General features: G+C 35.8%; 1 protein-coding gene across 1 annotated transcript in view; it reads left to right on the top strand.

Moving 5' to 3' along the window:
* ERC2 (ELKS/RAB6-interacting/CAST family member 2) overlaps positions 1–19,855 on the top strand; it is a 409,582-nt gene that overhangs the window by 60,332 nt on the left and 329,395 nt on the right. The window contains exon 5 of the mRNA XM_030458648.1: positions 16,731–16,805. Within this exon, the coding sequence (XP_030314508.1) occupies positions 16,731–16,805 (75 nt within the window). The remainder of the gene's footprint in view (positions 1–16,730; positions 16,806–19,855) is intronic.

The following is a 19,855-nucleotide window of genomic DNA, read 5'->3' as shown; positions in this document are numbered from 1 at the left end:
CAGTGGGACCACTCCCACCCTACCCCTACTTTTTTTTTTACTTTTTCTTTTTTTTCCTTTGGTCTCTGCTCTTTTTATCCACTTGATAGAAAAGTTGCTTTTGTGCTTTTGCTGAAATGTTTACAGTGTGCTAGGTGCTGAAGGAAATACAATTTGACAAGAACTTGGAAGTGAAGGTGCTCACTGAACGTGAAAATTGTTCTAAAATCTTGCAAAGAATTTTCAGCTATATTTGTAATTTAACCATGGAAATTCTCACGTAATCAGGTAATCATAAAATATCTTGAGTTGGAAGGGGCGTGTGAGGTTCATAGAATCAAACTCCCTGCCCTTTGCAAGAATACCTAGCACTGAGCCATGTTGCTATGGATGCTGTCCAGATGCTTCTTGAACTCAGCTGCAGCACCAAGCCTCTTAACTTCCTCCTCGTTTCAGTGAACTGCCACCCTCTTGGTGAAGAACCTTTTCCTAATGTCCAGTCTGAGCTTGCCCTGATGCAGCTTCATGCTTTGTCATGACTTCAGTTAAATGGGTCTTAAATCTTTGTTTCATTGTAGAAACCCCTTTGGTATCATAGATTTTTTTTTTTTCTTTTGTTTTGTTAAAAGCTGTTTTCTCCTCTTCTTCTCTCTGTTGTCTTTCCACGCAAAGCCAGATAAAAAAGACCCCAAACAACAGCAACAAAGAAACCCCAAATTATTTTAAGGCTTTTTTCCATATTATTAAAATACTATCATAACCAGGTACTCAGAAATTATGAAGCATAAAATTTGTGGTTTTTTGTAGAATTTCTGATTTCTCCATATTTAAAGAAAACAGACTGTGTTTCCACAAGACAAAATTCTTGATGTTAGAAATGGGCAGTTCTCAGTTGCTTTATATTGGAGTTGTGTAGTCAGTCAGTGCTGGGGTTTTTTTTTGTGGTACAAAGTGTAATTTGTGCTCTAGAAAGTGGAGGAATGTGTATTAAATGAAGAGGGATAAGAAAAGAAATAGTGGTATAATACATTTAAGGGGTTATATGTGACTTTATGTTTTTTTGCTGGCTTTGCCACTGTGTTGTTTGTTACTGGTGGCCCAGATAGAGGCAGAGCTTTTGCAAATGTCTGCTTATGAGTTTCTGGCCTATCATCCTTCTGACCCTTAAATTCTATAAATGCTAAGTTCTTAGAATTGCAAATTACATCATTGGAAGTCTCAGAAAACCTACTTGGGGAAAGAAAAAATCAGTCATCTAGTGACTGGGGCATATCAGTATGGTGAGACAGATACTGAGGAGCTCATAGATGAGAATGCTGTTAAGTCAGGTCTGTGAAATTAAAACACCATTAGAATATTTGGGGAAGTGTTTCTGCTGATATAGCAACATAAATAAGGGAGAATAAATATTTAAAATATAAATATATAATATATATAAATATAATATAATGTATAATAATAATAAAATAATATAAATATAAATAAAACTTTTCTGAAAAAAATTGAAGATGTAATAGTAATTTACTCTTTGTATTACAACTATTGCAAAACTTTTAAGGGCATGTTGATTAAATAAGGAGCTTTTTTTAATTTTAAGAGAGAAGTATAAAGATCAAAACTGTAGAAGTTTTTACAGTCTTTAACGTATTTAAATCAAGTATTGTGATAATGTGGTCATTTTACAGAACTGTCTCTGTAGTCCATTAGGCTGTAGTGTTGCTTTTCAGAATTTTTACTACTACCACAATAGATTGTTTAGTTCATTCATGCCATGTTTAGTCAATACACAAACATCCAGAACATGTGGAAAGTTCCTTTTCCAGAGGTTTTGGAAAAATCTAATTAGATGAGATAATGTAGTGTTACAGTAATGCAAAAGCTCAAGTATAAAATACATTCACTTGTAATCTGAGGACTGCTTAGACTGCTTTCTGTTAAATCTTTTCTGTTGGAAATTATTTGCATTAAAAATGCAGCAGTGCTTTCTGATGAGGGAAAGCCCTTTGAATGATGCTATTCCTGTAGATTTTACTGTAAAAAGTCTTGAAAAACTTTCATTTAATAATCTAGAATATTCAAGACTTTTTTCATGTAATATTACCAGTGCAGTGGTCTGAGATGCAGAAGAGATCTTGCTTGGTGTCTTTGAATAGGCTGTGCTGGTATTTCAGGATATTTGAACTTTATATAGGATCTGATATTTAAATTCTTTACATTTAGTCTTGCAGGACTCTGAGTGAAATGTGAGAAATTAATTTTAGAAACTAAAGACAGCACAAGATGTGTTCAGGGCCTGGACTTTCAGAGCCTGGTGAGCTTTGCATGTATTCATATGATAATAGATCATTTATGTCAAGGCAATGTGCAAATTTTCTACCATCTGCAGAAACCTGAACCAGGTGTTGTGTTTGACTACTCAGTATACCACTAGATTTTTAGTCCTCGAAGTGCTACTAAAATGATAAATGCTTGTTACAGAGCAGCTCAAGATTTTCCATAGTTGCCAGAGTGAAACCTTACTGGATTTCTAACAGGAAAGTTGTGCATTCATGGGAGTGTCATATTCCCAGAACAGTCTTTGAAGGTTGGATTAACAGTAATCTAACAGGAATTTTATGTGCCAGTGTTTTCCTACTGCTATAATAAAATCAGTCCTGAAGAAAATGTGAGTAATATTTGTATAGGAAGGCACTTTTTTCATTCATGATTAAAATTAAAGTGACTGCCTGCCCCCTATCCACACCTGAGTCATTTTCCACTTTGTAATTTTGATGACTCTCTGGTAAACAGGTACATGCAGGCTTCAAAAGACAAACAGCATTTGCAATTTCTTCTAAAATGCAGAGGAGTGTTATTGGCAGTGAAGATGATGTATTAAGCAGCTTTGGAGCAAGGGCTGAAGTTGTCACCTTGATAGCTGCAGTGCCTTGTTTGTCTTCTGTGTGCTTCAGTGAACCTGGATTTATTTCTGCTCAAATAAGAGCTTTCAACTGAGTGCAATATGCTCAGCATGTTGCATAAATTCCAAATTTTAAAGTATTGCTTATTGTGAATTAGTTATTACAAGCCATTTGTTAACTATCAAATAAGTTTATGGTAATTGAGAGAATTATCAAGAACTGATTTTGAAAGCTGTTTTGTTGTAAAAAGAAATTTTTTGTTGCTCAAAAAGTGAGAGAGAAAGATACTGAGATTCAGGACTCATTCCTGTAGATAGGAAAGGGAACCAACATGTTGAGTGAAATCTTGGACCATGTTCAGTTCTATTTTCTTAACAAAAAACCCAGCACCACCAACCTGATCATTTCTCATTTTGTGAAACAGTCATTGATTAATGAAAAAGAACCCCATAAATTGGTACTGATTCTCTGCATAGGGATTGTTCTGTATGCATACATCTGCAGATGGGGAGAACATCAGGGTGTAGCAGAAGAACTAAAGGGGGGCCTTCAGGGTGCCCCACTTCTTCCAGTGAACGCAGGGTACTGGTCATGGCTGCACCACAGAAGTCCTACAAGCCTTTCTGTGGTAAGTTTCCTATGGTGAATGAATTATTTGTCAATTACACTTTGTGCATGTATCTTGGAATAGTTTTTTCCCTATTTTTTTCAGTTACATTTACTTTATCATTATATTTTAATTTCTCTGTTTATCTTTTATTTTAAGGGTTGGATAATGCTATAAGCTACAACTCAGTTTAGGATTCTTTTTTCCTTTTCCTGTCTTGCAGATACTTATCCAGTAGGAAATGCATTGCGTAAGAGAAGGGTCAGAAAAAGAAATTGATGATCCCAGCTTGAAAGACTAATTTGAGGCAGGTAATATTGCAGTTCCTTGGCTTGTAATTATTCCCAAATGATAGGAGCACTACATAGTAGCTGTGTTTTAGAATGTTGCATGATATATATTAATGAAGCCAACTACAGAGTCACATTCATTTTACCTAATTTCTTTGAAAAAAAAAAAATTAAAGCACCATTGTACCATTCTTTTTCTTAGATCACCCCTGTGATGAGATCATCCAGTGTACCACTATTTTCCTTCTAGAAAACATGGACAATGATAGGAGGAACAGAAGAAGCCTGCAAAGAAAAGGATTATGTTGCTCTCTCTTTTTTTTTTATCTCTTTAGAAATATTTCCTCATGTTGTAAACTATTTTAAAGAAAATGCTATCATCCAAAATTGCAATGAGATGAAGAGTTTACAATAAAAGTATATAAAACATGGTTATTTTTAAGTATGTTTTTATTACAAATGCAAAGGAACTTTGGCATTAAGTTTTACATAAAATGAAATGCTTCCAAAATCGTGCTTACAGGTATGGTATGGAGGGCTTGATCAATGAAAGAGACAAGTGCAAGTATGGGATCTAATTTATAAACATATTTTGTTGCTGATAGGTTTGCTACTAAATGAAAATATTCTATCCATTTCCTTTTTATTTCCTTCAAATAAAGTGAAGCTAATGTAAGATATCTTTTAGTATCTCTTTTGATTATGTTATGCATAGCAGACATAGGCAGGATTTCATTTGCAATGACTTTTCTGCAGAGTGATGTCATTGATTAGTCTCACACTTGACTTATGCTGATGTAAAGAAGATCACAGTCTAACCATTGGTTCAGAGAGACATGCAGCTGGTGAAATTCAGCCTTGAAATTCAGTCTTCTGAATAATGGCTCACAGCAATATCCAAATAGAAAATGAATAATACTCGTGAAGGGAGCTTTTAGCATGCTGAGTAGCTGACCATGGACCTGTTACTGAAGAGATTTCTGTTAGGTAGGAGTTGATGCCAAAAAATTTTGACATTTGTGGGATAAGTCCATCAATTGGCAGGATATGTGAAGAAGTGATTTTGGAAATGGAAGTTTATGTGGTAAGACATAGGGGCCTAGAAAAACTGCTAGAGTCCATAGAGAGCTGTAAATAACTGGATAGTATTTAACTAAGAAGCAATGGAGTAAGTAAACTATTAAATAAATTGGTTCTATAATATGTCAACAGAGTTATGCAGTTGGCAAGTTTCCACCAGGTAACTTTTTATACTCTAGATTTTGGTTCTTACACTACACAGTTTCTCTCCTTTCTACAGTTAGTTTTCATCTTGCAGTTTTTAACTCTTAAAATCTTTGATTTTAGTTATCTTGTGGCAAAATGTCTTTATGTACAAGCTTTGTTACATGATGTCAGCAGAGCTTGGGTAAAAGTTGTGAACAGTATGCTGCTATTTTTAAATTAAAACCTGTCAACTCAGAGTTGCTAGGTAAGTACATTCTGTGTTAACTGATTGCTTCTAAATGCACAGCAAGTAGCTAATTAAAAATACAGAACCCATGCAAATGGCATTTATACCTAGACTGAAGATTTGGCATGGTCACTCAGTAATATGCACTTAAATTGGTGTCAGAAATCAAGGATTCAGGCTCCCTAGTGACATACAGAAGGCTCATACCAAGTTCCCCACTGGGAGGCTTGGGAAGGCATAGAAAGTAAACTACCATGTTTGAAAGGATTGTTAGTGCTGACCTTGTCTGAGCCCATAAAAACTTCTGTAATAGATATGAAAGAAATGTGAAATGCAAAATCTCAGGCAGCATTAAGAAGAGCTGTAGGAAATGAACCTGACTGAACTAAATCAGGTTGCAGTGTTTACTCTGGAGTGTTAGTGTAGTATGAAAAATATAAGAATCTTTTTAAGTATGGAATCTGTAAGAAGAAGTGTCAGCATTACCAGATGCAGAACTCTGGAATATCAGAAGAATAATGGATGAATTTGAGGGATGGATAAAGCATAAATAATTTCAAGTAAGGGGTGGTAACACTGTTGCAGCATTAGAGATTAGGAAACCTCTGTTAACATGATAATCAATGAGTTAATAATGTTAATGTTTATGTTCTAATAACTGGGCTTAACACTATCTGATAAAATATGGTGTTATTTTATCCCCTAAAATATACAGTAGAGGCTTGGCAATAATGCAGTACTACTGGTGAGTGAAATTTTATTCCATTCTTCTTGTAGTACTCACTCACTTAGCACCTTTTGCTCAACTAAATCAAAGAGTTCTATAAATACATTATTAGTGTGTCAGATTATTTTATTTCGAATCTTATTTGTAAATAAATGGAAGAAAGAGTGGTTGGTTCTCTTTCATTATCATAGATATTATAGTTTATGCATCCACACAAAGGCTAAGGTTTGCTCTGCTTTCTGTTCTGAATTTTATGTCATAGAATGTTACAAAAAGAATTCACTTGATATGTGCTTGACAACAAATGGTATTATTGTAATTATCAGTAAGTATCAGCAGTATAGACTCTGTGCCAGTGCATTTATTATGCAATAGTTATAATCCAGTACCTGAAGGGGGCCTTTACAAGAAAGCTGGAGAGGGACTTTTTACAAGGGTGAGTAGTGATGGTACCAAAGGTTTCAGTTATAAAACTGAAAAAGGGTGGAAATTTAGATTAGATATTATGAAGAAATTCTTTCCTGTGAGGGTGCTGAGACACTGGAACAGGTTGCTCAGAGCAGCTGTGGATGCCCCCTCCCTGGAAGTGTTTAAAGCCAGGTTGGATGAGACTTGGAGCATTGGTGTCTAAGTGGGAGATGTTTCTGCCCATGCAGGGGTTGGAACCAGATGATCTTTAAGGTCCCTTCCAATAGAAACCAGTCTGTGATTCCATGGTTCTATGAATGCAATAGGTATCAGGATTTTTAAAGATCTACTGATCTTGTTGTGGCCAGGGATTCTAAGAAACAGATTGTTTTTTCCAAAATAATTGCTCCTTTTAAGTCAAATGCAAATCTCCTTGGTAACACTGTAGATTCTTCTGCTAACCTGTGCTCTTGCAAATTCAGTTTTCAAACTGAAGGTAGCTTCACAGTTCAATAAATAAAGTCTTTGTCATGTTGTTAGAATGCAGAAATAAAATCAACAATTTTATTGGCCATTTTGCCTATGGTAGTGTGTATTGTATACCCTTTCTGATTTACTCTGAAGATATTTTATGTGCTTGGCTCATTTGTGTGGGCTAAAAACTTATTTGAAGGGTAATTTTAGCTACTAGTTAAACCATGTAGAACATGTTTAGTTTAAGAAAAATGTATTTGGGAAAATCAGTCAGCTTATTGACTGAGACAACTTTAACATGGTTCTTTTACTGTGTTGAGAGATTCTACAAATCTCTGTTCACTAATAAGCTTTTATCTTTCATGGGAATTACTAGCAAATTGAATAAAAATGTCAAAAATAATTGCTTTGGCTTAGAAATAATTCCATAAATAATGAGTTAGAAATGTTTATTTAACTTCTGTAGGCAAATAACTAGAATGTATATTGCCATTAATGTCATGATTCTGTGGTTGTTAGATTTGATATAGGCCAGTAATCCTAAAATGACTCATTGACTTTCTCAGTTTAGAATTTCTTTCGGTTTTGTGATAAGGGGAAGCCATCTAAACATCCTTTTCAATGTCTTAGAGACCTTTAGAGGAGGTTCCTGGTGCTCCCTGTGGCCAGGGGTCAGAGCAAGCTGTGGAGCAGGAGAGATGTTGCAGAGTGGTCAGGGTGGCACAGCTCAGCCTCCTGTGGGAGCAGCTCCACAGTGGGCTCAGCACGGAGTGGGCTCAGCACGGAGTGGGCTCAGCACGGAGTGGGCTCAGCACTGAGTGGGCTCACAGGCTCTGAAGGTGGAGAAAATGGAAATCAAGAGCTTTCCTCAGGAACCCAGCACTCTGGATTCTAAAAACTGCGGATCCTAATTACTGCTGACCTTTAAGCTGCCCCTAATGGGCTGTCTGTGAGTTGACTTTTTGATGAATAAATAGCTGAGCTCATCTGAAGCAGGATGGCCTGGGGAATAGCAGGAGACATCATTAAACCTCTGCCTTTGCCCCTTACTCTCTTCAAATTCCTTTAAACTCCATAAAGATCTCTTGAAACAAGTGCTGCTCTGAGAAGCCTTGAGCTGACTCTGCCATTATTTTGAAATGAAGATGATACAAAATTTTTAAAGTAGCAGTAATTCTAAGTTTTTGAATCTGAAAACAGAGATGCAGAAATCTTTGTTAGGTTAAAGCGGTTTTATTTCTTGAAACTATACATCAGCCCTTCTGGAGTATATCTGGCTCCAAAACAAACGAAAGCCCATATTCTACTGAGGTAAGTTTAGTGTTTAAAAATGTGAAAACTGGAAAGTCTTAGATAACTGGTTTGTCATTGCCACCACTTTTGTTTTCTTCTGTTTTACAGGCAGTGCTGTTGGGTTTTTTTTTTGGTTGGTTGGTTGGTTTTTTAACATTTTTTTTTAAATTGCATTTTGTAGTGTGTTCTGTACAGAATTTGGTATCCTGCATCATCATGTATGTTTTTTCCATTTGTTTGTTTCCAGTCTTACCCTGTTTAATTCATCACACAGATTCCCCAAGTTCTGAAAATTTTTCTTTTAGGTCTGATTTTAATCAGAACAGTTAATGCCAGTAGTTTCAGTGGAGGTTATTTTGATTTACATCTTCAGAGAAAACAAAGTCATAATCAGGGAGATTAAGTAGCATTGTTTTGAAGAGATAGTTTTAACTCTGACATAATTTTAATGCAGATAAGGATTTGTAGCATCTTTTATACAGTGAGAAAATATTTTTTTCTTGATCATATTTTCACTTAAGAGGTGCTTTTTGTTATGATAAAAGGGAAGACTTGAAAAGGAAACTTGAATAGCTGGACTCAAGTTATCAAGCAACACTTCATTTCCCAGGCAATGGAAAAAAAAAATTGGAGCAGGTGCTAAGTGGATTTTTATTTTTAATTTTTTTAGCTATCATGAGCTGATGTGTGGGACTTGTGACGGACTTCATAGATTTATAAATATTCAGCTGGATTATAACTATTTGTGCAAGTTATCTGTTGTGTGACTGGGATGGTTCTCTTCTGCTGTTGTGGTGCTGTATAATGTACGTGGCAAGCAGCACATCACAGCTGGTTCTGGGGTTTGGGTTTTGTGGATGACACTGGTGGTGTGCTTGCTTCAGTCCAATGTTCTTCTACAATCAACTCTATTTTACAATATTATGATTTAAATGTATTCCTGTAATGAGGCATTCAGGCTCTTCTGCAGAAGATGTGTCAGAGTGAGATAATGTTCTGTGTGCTCAGATGTTGAGATGTTACCCTCTACCTCTTGCCTGCTGAGAGACTGACTAGATTGGTGTATCTCAGCTGTCAGGTACACCTGCACTGGGTTGTGTTTGGTTTGGTTTCTGGCAGATCCAAAAATGAGATTTTTTTTTTTTTTTTTAAAGCTCCGTGAAAAATAATTTATCTTTTTTTTATTATTATTTTTTTCTAAATTTTTTATTATTATTATTTCTGTGGGGGGCATGGTGTGGTGACTTTTTTGCAAGTGTAAAATTTAGTTTTAGGTTAAAAAGCCTGATCCTTTCTTTAAATGTAAGAGCTGCATTTAACATTTTTATTTTGGGAAAGATGAAAAGCAATGAAAAATAAAAGCTACTCCAAATATTTTTCTCAAACATTTACACTCTGAAAAAAAAATATTACTTTTTAAAGATAGTTTAAAAACTTTTAAATTTAGTTTAACAAAGATAAGCTTAACAAAAATGGAAATGTTTCTTTCAATGTTGCTTACAAGCTTTTTTCTTGAAAAAACAAACACATCTCCCCCCCCAAAAGCCCCCAGCACTCATATTGTATGAAAAAATGTCTCTTTTCCAGAATTAGGTTACTGCTCTCATGTCGCTCTCTGTCACGTGCTGGCATAACCTAACAGTTATATAGAACTTCTGATAATTGGTGATCCTTTTTTACTACTATGTCATCCATACAAATATATGCAATTATTTATTTCAAAACGATATATTGCACACTGAAATTTTATGTAATGGAAAAAGCTAGTTAAAGAACATCACTGTTTATATGGTATATTGTTAGAAAAGACAACTCCTATGGATGTAGACTCTAGTGCTTAGGCAATCTTCTGTGTGTTAATTAGATCCAGCAATCCAACTCTCTCACTTTTGTTCCATATGTATTAACTAGTGAGGAATGCAGAGATGAAATTTGTCTTAGTATCTAGGGGAAATATTTTCATTAGCTGAGAGCTTTGGGATTCTGCTACATGGCAGTGTGATGACTGCTAATCTTTATGTTATGAAATAAAATAAAATAAAATCTGCCTTCTACCAGTATCTCCAAGTCCTCCCTTTTGATCCCTTCATCTGTCACACAGCCTGCAGTGATACTTGTGATTTCCTTGACCCAGGTGCACTTGGCCTTGTTGAACACAGGAGGTTCTGATGGGCTCCTCCAGGCTGTGATGTCCCCTGAATGGCACAGGGTTCCCTAAAGTGCATCAACTGCACCACTGAACTTGGTGACCAACAAGCTTGCTGAAAGTGCACCCAATACTGCTGTCTCTTGTTGGTCAAGATGCTAAATAGTAGAGGTTCCACTACCAACCCCTGAAGGACACAAAAAATATCACCTCAACACATTGTTAGCATTTAAAAAAAAAAATTGCTATGCCAAAGAGCCAAGGAACTTACACATTTGAAATCTTACAAGCTCTGATGTTTGTTGGCTTTGCTGGTTGAGGCCTGATGTTCAAATACTAAATAGCCTAAACCAGCAGTAACTTTAAATGCATCTAAGTAAAACCCACCCATATTTAGCAAAGTACTTCCTGGCGGATTAGGGAACTAAAAATCAAAACCATAAATTATTTTAGCTATCAGCTAAATCAACATGAAGAGAGACAGGAACACACTAAAAGATAGGTTAGAAACAAAATAACAAAACAGTATATTGATGCATAAAAAGGGTAGATATTTGTAGATACAGCTATCAAAATATGCTTTAAAAAATTAAAAAGGTCCCATGCTAATCAGTTTGAAGTATTAGTGCAACATGGGGTTGTACCTCATGTAGGGTATGCCAACACTTTCTTAGGTTGTCTCAAGCTGTGTGCAGTGATACTCTAATCAAGAATTGATGTATCAATTGCTGAGTTTATAAAAGTGATTTCCACAAACAGAGGGAAAAGTTTGTTTGAAATTCAGTGTATATTAACACCAGCTAATAATTCTTCAGTAAGTTCAGGAGATCTGCCCAGCAAGTGTGTGAAATACGTGAAGTACTTCTGTCTCCAAGAAGTCAAGTTTGGCTCTGATTTTGGCAGTATTATTATTGTATTGTTATTATATTGTATTATTATTATATTGTAGTAACAGTTATATTGGGCTTTTTGCCTTCATTCAGGCTGAAGAGGAGTAGAGATGCAAAATAGAAATCAAACAGTCATTGAGTGTGTGCATGGGTTGGAAGCTGCACTTTGTCTTTTTGCTTTTCTAGAATAGAACTCCTACAGGTCAGGTTTTTTAAGGAAACTAGCAGAATGTTAATTATTTAAAGATGAGAAGAATTATTGGAAACCTGTTTTCCTCTACTTCTATGGACTGATCCATAAAAATACCTCAAGCACTGTATGTTGGCACTGCATGTAACCTCCTATGTCACTTATTTTTTTGTAATGAAGAGTAGAATTGGCACCCAGCAGTGTCACTGTAGTGTGTTCTGCACCTTAGGGTGGCACTTAATAATGGCATTTGCTGGGACTTTACCCTTTTAAGCTTTGCCTGTGTGCTTCTGAGGGCAGGAGCTGGGGAAGTCTACTCTTAGTTATGCCCCAAGATGGAATTCCCTTATTGTACCATGGTTAGTATAAAGTTTCATTTATTGTAAATCTGATGTGATATTTCTTTCTTTTTCAAGCTTATTAGAAAGCTTCTTTGTGTATTTAAACTTTGGAAGAGGAAGGAAGGAGTGCACAGTTTTGGAGGGTAGAAACAAGTCTTTAAAGGCATGGGTTTGTTCAATAAGGATTTTCTAAACAGTATGAATTGCATGAAGGATTTGCTATGATGTGGATTCTCCAGTATACAAATTTAAAGATGTGATTTTAAAAAAAGTCTTCCAAAAAAAAAACCCCACCAAAGAAAACAACCCACACTCAATACAATTGCATAAACATCTTGGTTTATATGTTGACTCCTTTTAGTTATAAATTAATACCTGTCTGAAACATTTGGTTTTAAATAATCAGCATACTTCATATGCACTGCAAAGAGCAACTTTTTTAGCCAGGATGTTTCCAGGGATGTTCATGCTTTGCAGAACTGTGAGCTGCAATTGGAACTTAACTTTCTGAAAAGAGAAAACTATTGTCAGGTTTCTTTCTCTGTGAAGATGTGTGAAGCAGTAACATTGTCCTGTTAACTTTCGGTAAGAGGAAAAAAGATGAATGATAATGGGAAAAAAAAAAAAAAAAAAAAAAAAAAGGAGAAATGCTCCTCTAGGCATTTTGTTTCTCCTATGAAGAAATAAATTTTCAAGTATTCTGGTGAAGGTAGAGTTTCAGTAGCTTTTTTCAGGAAACATTCTATGTGCTTTCAATTAGAAAGTAAATTGTCCCACATGGATTTCAAAATCCATACACAAATTGCCTTTTCACTTCCAACCTCTTATATGTGGTCTCTTGCCAGAGGACACTTTCAGTAAGACAGCATAAATGGCTGGTTAAGGTGTTTTTGACATAAAAGTCAAAGAGATGCTGAGTTCTTTAATGCTCAGATTATTTTTCCTTAGAGTTTGTCTTTAGGCATATTGGTAAAACTTGTAAGTCCTTCTTTCGTGCATGAATTCAGGAATAGATGGAGGTGTGTTCATTGTAAGAAAATACTTTGGCTAGAGAGTTGATACAGAAATTTCATCCTGGTATAAAAATTCCAATCCTTCTTTACACATGCAGTTTCCTAATGTAGGACAGAAATTGTGTCAGAATCATTACTGAAGTGTAATACTGAGGCCACTGACGTTATTGCTGGACTTGTCTATGGTACCAGATTCTTGTTTTTTTTTTTCTTAAGAGTTTTTTATGTTGCTTTATTAATGCAATTTATTCCTATATTCTGTATTCATGAAAACTTGTATTTGCCTTTTTATTTGAAAATGGTGAATGGTTTGAGAATTAGACATGCATCTGAGTATTTGGCTTTACTGTGAGAATTTATTAAATTTAAGTACACCTAATTTACAAAGAAACTTTCTCTAGTACAGAACTTGTATAGCTATCAAATCTATAGCTTCCTATAATATTTCTTTTCAGATGCTTGTAGCCACATTTTCATTTCTTGAAATGATAAAATTTGTTGGGATTTGACAAAATTTCTTCAACAGGTTCTCATAGAGTTCAAATACCTGTGGTAGTGTTTTTTTCAAACAGCCAATGGCAATATGATTTTTGGAATCCTTCCTAATAATAGGGTTTTTTTCCCTGCACACTGAAGCCAGACATGGAAATTCTCAGTGTTGTCAGTTTATGGTTTCCAGGAAGATAAAGAGTTTGATCAGGATTTCTCAAATATACTTTCATTTCTTCTCTGATACCATTTTGTCTGGGGTGTCAATGTGAAGGGTTGGAAAGAAGGAAAAGATAAGCTTTTATATGTTAATAAATCCCTATATGTTACAATTTTGTAATATTCTAGTTAAACAGAATTTGGTTTTTCTAATGGTATTTTTGGCTGAAGTAGCACTGCTGTTTAGACAATTTAGGTGAGTGTCTGTGCTTTTACTTAAATTATTGATTGAATTCTGAATACACTGCAGATTTAAAGTTCAGACAAGCTGATCATGTAGAAGCAATACTAATGCTTTCTTTTCCAGGAGAATGGAAGCAGTCTGCTTTGAGGTGTTTGAGAGAAATAACAGCTCCTATAGTATTGCTTGCTGTGATTTACAGATCTGTACATTGAACGTAGGAACCCAAGAAGCTAGATTTACTGTCACAATGATTTCTGCCATTTTTGATCATCCATCTTTCTTTTTCCAGTGGCTATGGGACTCTGGTGTCTTTGTTCCTATTATGTCTTTATTGTTTGTAAATCTTGAATTTTGTGTTACTTTTAAAAAATGTTCTGGTTTATTACTCTGTTTTCCCTCTGTTCTTTAATCAGTACAAGTTTACTAGTTCAAATGCAGGCAGTCACTGACAGTTTTATATAATTTCTGAATTGTTCATTTTTCTGAAAGTCCTTTTCTTTCTACCACCACGTGTCATGCTATTTTAGGCAGGTTTATATAAATAGAAGGTAAAACCTTGTACTGCATTATCAACATCGGTGTAGTCTTTTATTTAAGAGTTTAAGCTGAAACTCATCTAGTCAGAACAACACATTGTCACTGATGTCTTGGGAACCTTACTAAATTATATCAGAATCAGAATAAAAGAAGGATTGGTTTGTAGCACCCTGGCTTTCCTGCAGATGAGTGATGAAGTGTATTATAATAAAGCTGATATCCAAATGCAGTTTGGTTTGGGTTTTAATTAGCACTAGGTTCAGGCTGTGCTATGTTGTGCAGACTTTCAGTACTGATAAATAAAGATAAAATCTTGTAGGGTCTTTTTACTGAGTTTTGAACAAGAGACCAGGACTCATCTTCCACCATTATATGATCTAAACTCCCTAATTTGAGATTTTTTTGGATGTTTATTAGGCTTTCTAGGCTTTTTGTTAAAAGAAAGTAAAAAAATAAAGCAACGTTGTTCCAAAAATGATGTAATAGATAAAAGTGGTTTCCTTAAGATTTAAGGACCTCATGCAGTGTTCAGAATATCTCTTGGTTAGCTGTTCAGGCAAATTTGAAACTCTCCAAATGATTTCAGGTAGTAAAACAATCTGTCTAAGTTATCATGCACAGAAACTGGTAGCATCTTTGAATCAGTACCCCAAAAGTATACCCCTGAGTCAGGTATCCCAAAAGAAAAAATGTATATGTGGAACAATATAAATTCAAGACCTGGGCCCTGTGGGAGTCTCCAAACATTTGGATCTGATTGGAAGAAAACCTTTATAAAATAATAAAGTGGGAGTCATTTTCTGATCTTCTCCAGCATCCTGAAGTCTGCTTCATTTTTCCATCAGGGATAGAAAAGAAAAGCTTTTAAGTCAGGCATCATCTGATTGATTCATAAAGCAAACAGGAAAAGTATTATGAGGCAAGGCTTCATGCTATGATAGACATCGAGGAATACTCATCTTTGGCAGGCTATTCATCTCTGGCTAAGGGGGTAGAAACTCTGGTTTGTCTCCCTGGGTAATGTGTGGAATTCTGTTTATACTCCAACTCAGTTTATGTGGCCTTGGGGAGTAAAGTCTGGTCTTAGAATTAGCTGTAATTTTTGCTGATCAGATAGTGGTAAGACTATCTGGCCACGATAGTGGCAAACTCTTTTTCCATGACTTTCATAAGAGAACTAGATGACAAATCTGTGGCATACTCATTATTTAAAACATTGTGTAGTGAAGGTACTTGTTTCCTCTGATACAAACAACTGGTGGTGATTGAGAGATTCCTGTATAGGTGATTCGCAAAAGTTTCTCTTATCTCATAATGTGGAGAATTTAGATATATTAGATATATTTTAGATATATTTTTAATAAACGTGCAGTGCAAAATCAGAAATTCACTGTTGTCGTATTTTAGGGGTGGTTTGAATACACATACATATATCTGTTACATAATAGAATAAAAAAGCATACTAACCTACTTTATATATGCATTCAAAATACAAATTTGAATTCTGACTATTGCAGGCAGCAGTGTGGATTATCAGGACATGAATAGGGTCAGAGATATCCAGGATATGAATATTTAGGTCAGAATCTAATTGAAAAGTTTATCTAACCATTATTTTGTTGTGCAGCTCTCCTATGGAAACAGTGGGAAAGGCTGAGTGCAGCAGAATAATAAATGTGCACAATCCGTGGTTGATTTTCTTTTTGACTGTTCGTCTATCAGTTTGATTGTCAAGTTGTACATTGTTTGCTTCACTGAAGAAAAGGGGATTTAAGAGATGTTAATAAAGATCATTAGGACACTATGGTTTTTTTAATGCTCTCAGATTTATGAGGATAAGATGGGCGAGGCATAATTTGGAAGACAGTAGCTCAGGTTCTAGAGTCAGTTTATGTCTTTGTAGTGTATGAACTCAGCTTCTCATCCTACCAGGCATAAACATATTTTCATGGTTGTGATGAAGTGCTGCTACTATCTTTGTTATTTCCTTTATTTTTTTTGTTTTGAAGACCACTTAGCTAATGAAATCTGTTTTTCTTTTACCTGTGGATTAAGATGCATAAAGATAGTGTGCAAAATGTGAAAACTGAACTGAAATTCAGTACTGTAGAGGGTGCTGTGTCAACCCACTATATAATTATTATCCTCAAAATGTCAAATTTAAATATCATGTCTTTAAATTGCTAATTTCAGATACTAGAGAAATAACTAAGAAGATGTGACAATAAAAGATTTTGAATTCATTAACTGTGCTTGGATTAGTAGCAGAACTGAATCAATTAAGTTTTGCTGTCTAGGCAGAAACAGCAGCATTGTATTTGGACAACTAATTCCTTGCTGGCTTTGTCACCGGTGACATTAATTATTAATAGGGGTTTCAGGAATAGCTCATGTGCTCTCAGAGCTGACTGTAACATAAGATAGGGACTGCAGTGATGCCAGAGGGATTGTTGAGAGGGCAGCACCTGTTGCATTTGGAGTTACATGTTTTTAATAATCAGACTTTTAATTTGATGTAATCACTTCATAGGAGTGATTAAGATAATAAAAGATGAATCGTCACGCTTGTTTCTATCGTGTCCCTCCACAGGAATTACATAGAAGAACCCAACTTCAGCCTGAGCCAGCCAAGACGAAGGCTCTTCAGACAGTTATTGAGATGAAGGTATGGGCTTTGCATGTTTTCCCATATGTTATTTTGCTGTCAAGAACTCGTGTACAGGATCTGGCTGAGATTGAGTTAATTTCCCTGCATGGTGCTGTGTTTTCAGTGTGGGACTAAAGCAGAGCTGATAACTCACTGATGTTTCAGCTGTTGCTGAACGGTGCTTCCACAGAGCCAAAGCTCTCTTGGAATTTCACTCTGCTCCCCCTGCAGCAAGTAGGCTGCAGGTGGCCAAGAGGCTGGGAGAGAATGCAGCTGGGTCAGCTGGTCTGAACTGCCCAGCAGACAGTAGCCAGACATCTGCCTCCCGATGGGAAGTGGTGAATGAATTCTGTAATTTGCTTTGCTTTCCATTGTGGCTTTGCATTTACCTATTAAACTGGATTTATCTCAATCCATGAGTATTCTCACTTTTTTACTTCCAGTTCTCCCCCCTCTATTCCCACTGAGGGGGAGTGAATGAGCAGCTGTGTGACACTTGGCCTTCCAGCCTTAACCAACAACATCTTGATTTATAAATTTTACTATGAAATTTTTAAATGCTTCCTTTTATTTCTCAACTTATTCTGCTGTGAAGCTAGGAATAATTAATTGTTTTTCTCAATTTTCTTCCCAAGACTTGATTTTAAAAATAAAGTGCATCATTCCTCAATAATAACATATTACTTAAGAAAGATTCTTTTGGGAAAAGAAAGTTTCAGGTGGGCCAGTGTAGATGAGAAGGAGTAACAAACAGAAGCAAACACACATTCTCCAAAGCTGTTATAAAATGTTTTTTGTCTTGCTCTTGAAAAACAATAGTTCTTGTGGTTTTTTTGATCATCATTGTACATCTAAGCTAAGGAAAATATTCAAAGCATCATTTGTTGCAGTGATACGACAGTGATGGAACTCTTGTCTTAGTCCTGAATGCTGTTTCCTCTTTTTGAATAATAATATATTACTACTAAAGTGTTTTGGCTTTTCCCCCTACAATAACTAAAGATAAAAATAATAATTTAAAAAGTGAAAACTGATATTTTCACATAATTCTGTGAGTCTGGAATATACATCTTCCAGAAGAATACCATGAGACTTGAGATAATTGGTGAGTTGGCAGTGCTGCCTGAAATACATTAATGATGGTCTTTCATTTCAGTCTGAAAAGGAAGTGCAAATTAAAGACCTCATTTTGCTCAATGACTTTTGTTATGAGCAAATGAGTTCAGCATGTCTGAGCATTGTGGTAAATACACATTTAAACCAACAGCAGGACTTCATAAATACAGTATCAGCCTTTTAATAGATAATAATTAGGTTGAATTGCACAAGTAATGAAGATATTCTGTTTTCTGCATTTTATTTGCCTGAGACCTTCCCTGTGTTTTGGTTTTTTTTTTACTTTATTCTATGAAATGGAAAACTTGTATTTTTGCAGTTAAGTTGTTACACTAAGTATAAGAACCAGAATATTGGCTGAGAAACTTGTTTCTTTGTATTAATATTTAAAATTATGAATTTGAGAGCTTTGGCATACAGATAGTGTGTTAGAATGATTTATCATCTACCATGTGGGTTATTAACCCTGCAAGGCTTATGTTACAAAATAATATGCAATTTCTCTTTCTGTACCAAAAGCTTTTAAAAAACGGGGGGATCATGACTGACATGATGACTGTAGTTGCAGTTATTCTGACAGTGTCAGTCCCTGAAGACAGTAAACTCTTTTCTGTTTGCCTCCTAAGAGAGCTGGAAGTGGTGCAGTCTTCCACTTCTTAGCAATCTGCAATGAGGCTTTTCATTTGTCTCGGGTAAGGCTGTGATCCTACTGCTGGAGCATCCTGATGTGAAGCTGCCTTTTGGTTCTGAGGCAGACAGTTCTTTCTTCTCCTATGAATACTTGCTCCTTTGGGGCTGTGCTGTCTCAAATCACCCTAATATTGAAAAGAAAAAGGAGTAAATGTAAGATGTTGAAATCCACATGGTTAAACAGCAGTTTTTGTTCCAAGTTACATCTTTGGAATGTTTTCAAGTAAATTTAAATTGTCTTAATCCAGACAGCATTTGTTTTGAAACAAATATGGAACATTTGTTTTGAATGATCAAGCACTGAAGCAGTAATTTCCCTACAGTGTTGAGGGTTAGAAAAGGGAGCAGATTACACTCCAGTATGGCAATCTGAGGCCATATACTCCCCCATGCTGAGTTTTCAAGCAATATACGTTTCTCTTTACTGCACCCAACCCCTCTTGCCACACTATCTTTTGTCTGAGTTCTCTCCCTGGCTCTCCCAGGCTCTGCCAGGAGGCAGCTTTCCCTCCTTTGTAAATCCCTCTATTCTTTCCTGTGTTTTTCTTCTCTCCTCTGCCACTGCTGAATGCTTTCTGCCCTTTTTCAGTTATCTTTTCCTTTCATCCTATGAAGTATACCCATTTCTCCTACCTATCATTTCATATGTGGGCTTTCTTGTTCTAAACAGCTTTTCCTCTGCCCTACCTTTCCTGTAATGACATGCTCTTTCTTCTTTCTTAAAACTTTGCAAGTATTGTCTTCTATTGTAGAAAAATTCTCTTCTGCATCTGTTCACTCCTTGACTCATCTCTATCTTCTGTATACTTATGAAGAAAAAAAAAAAGGAAAACAAAAAGATGGAAAATTAGCATCCTATATCTTGAGTTTCTATTGCTTTCTTTAATCCTTTTCAGATATCAGTTGTCTTTCCAGATGCATTGCACAGGTGTTTCTTTCCTAACTTTCTAGTTTTGCTTCCTAGACATGTTGGCTTCCAGATGTCCTGGGTCTTTTCTTATTTTCTCACCTTATGGTCTTTACTCTCTGTTCCCTTGTCTGCAGCAGAACTTTTTCTCCAGCAGCCCTTTTTTCTCCTGGAAAGCAGAGTCACAAGAGAGGAGGAGGGTGGGATACTTCTTTTTCCCACATCCTCCAGTTATTCCCCCAACTTCCTGCTTTTTGAAAACCTGTTTTATTGCTTTGCAGATGTTGCTTTCAAATTTGTCATTTTGTGTTGTTCCCCCAGCCCTCCACAATGGTTTCTGAGAGTCATTCTTGAG

The sequence above is a fragment of the Calypte anna genome, chromosome 12 (assembly GCF_003957555.1).
Source record: "Calypte anna isolate BGI_N300 chromosome 12, bCalAnn1_v1.p, whole genome shotgun sequence".
Lineage (NCBI taxonomy): Eukaryota > Metazoa > Chordata > Aves > Apodiformes > Trochilidae > Calypte > Calypte anna.
The sequence above is the reverse complement of the archived record's forward strand: the minus strand, read 5'-3'. Positions and strand labels throughout refer to the sequence as shown.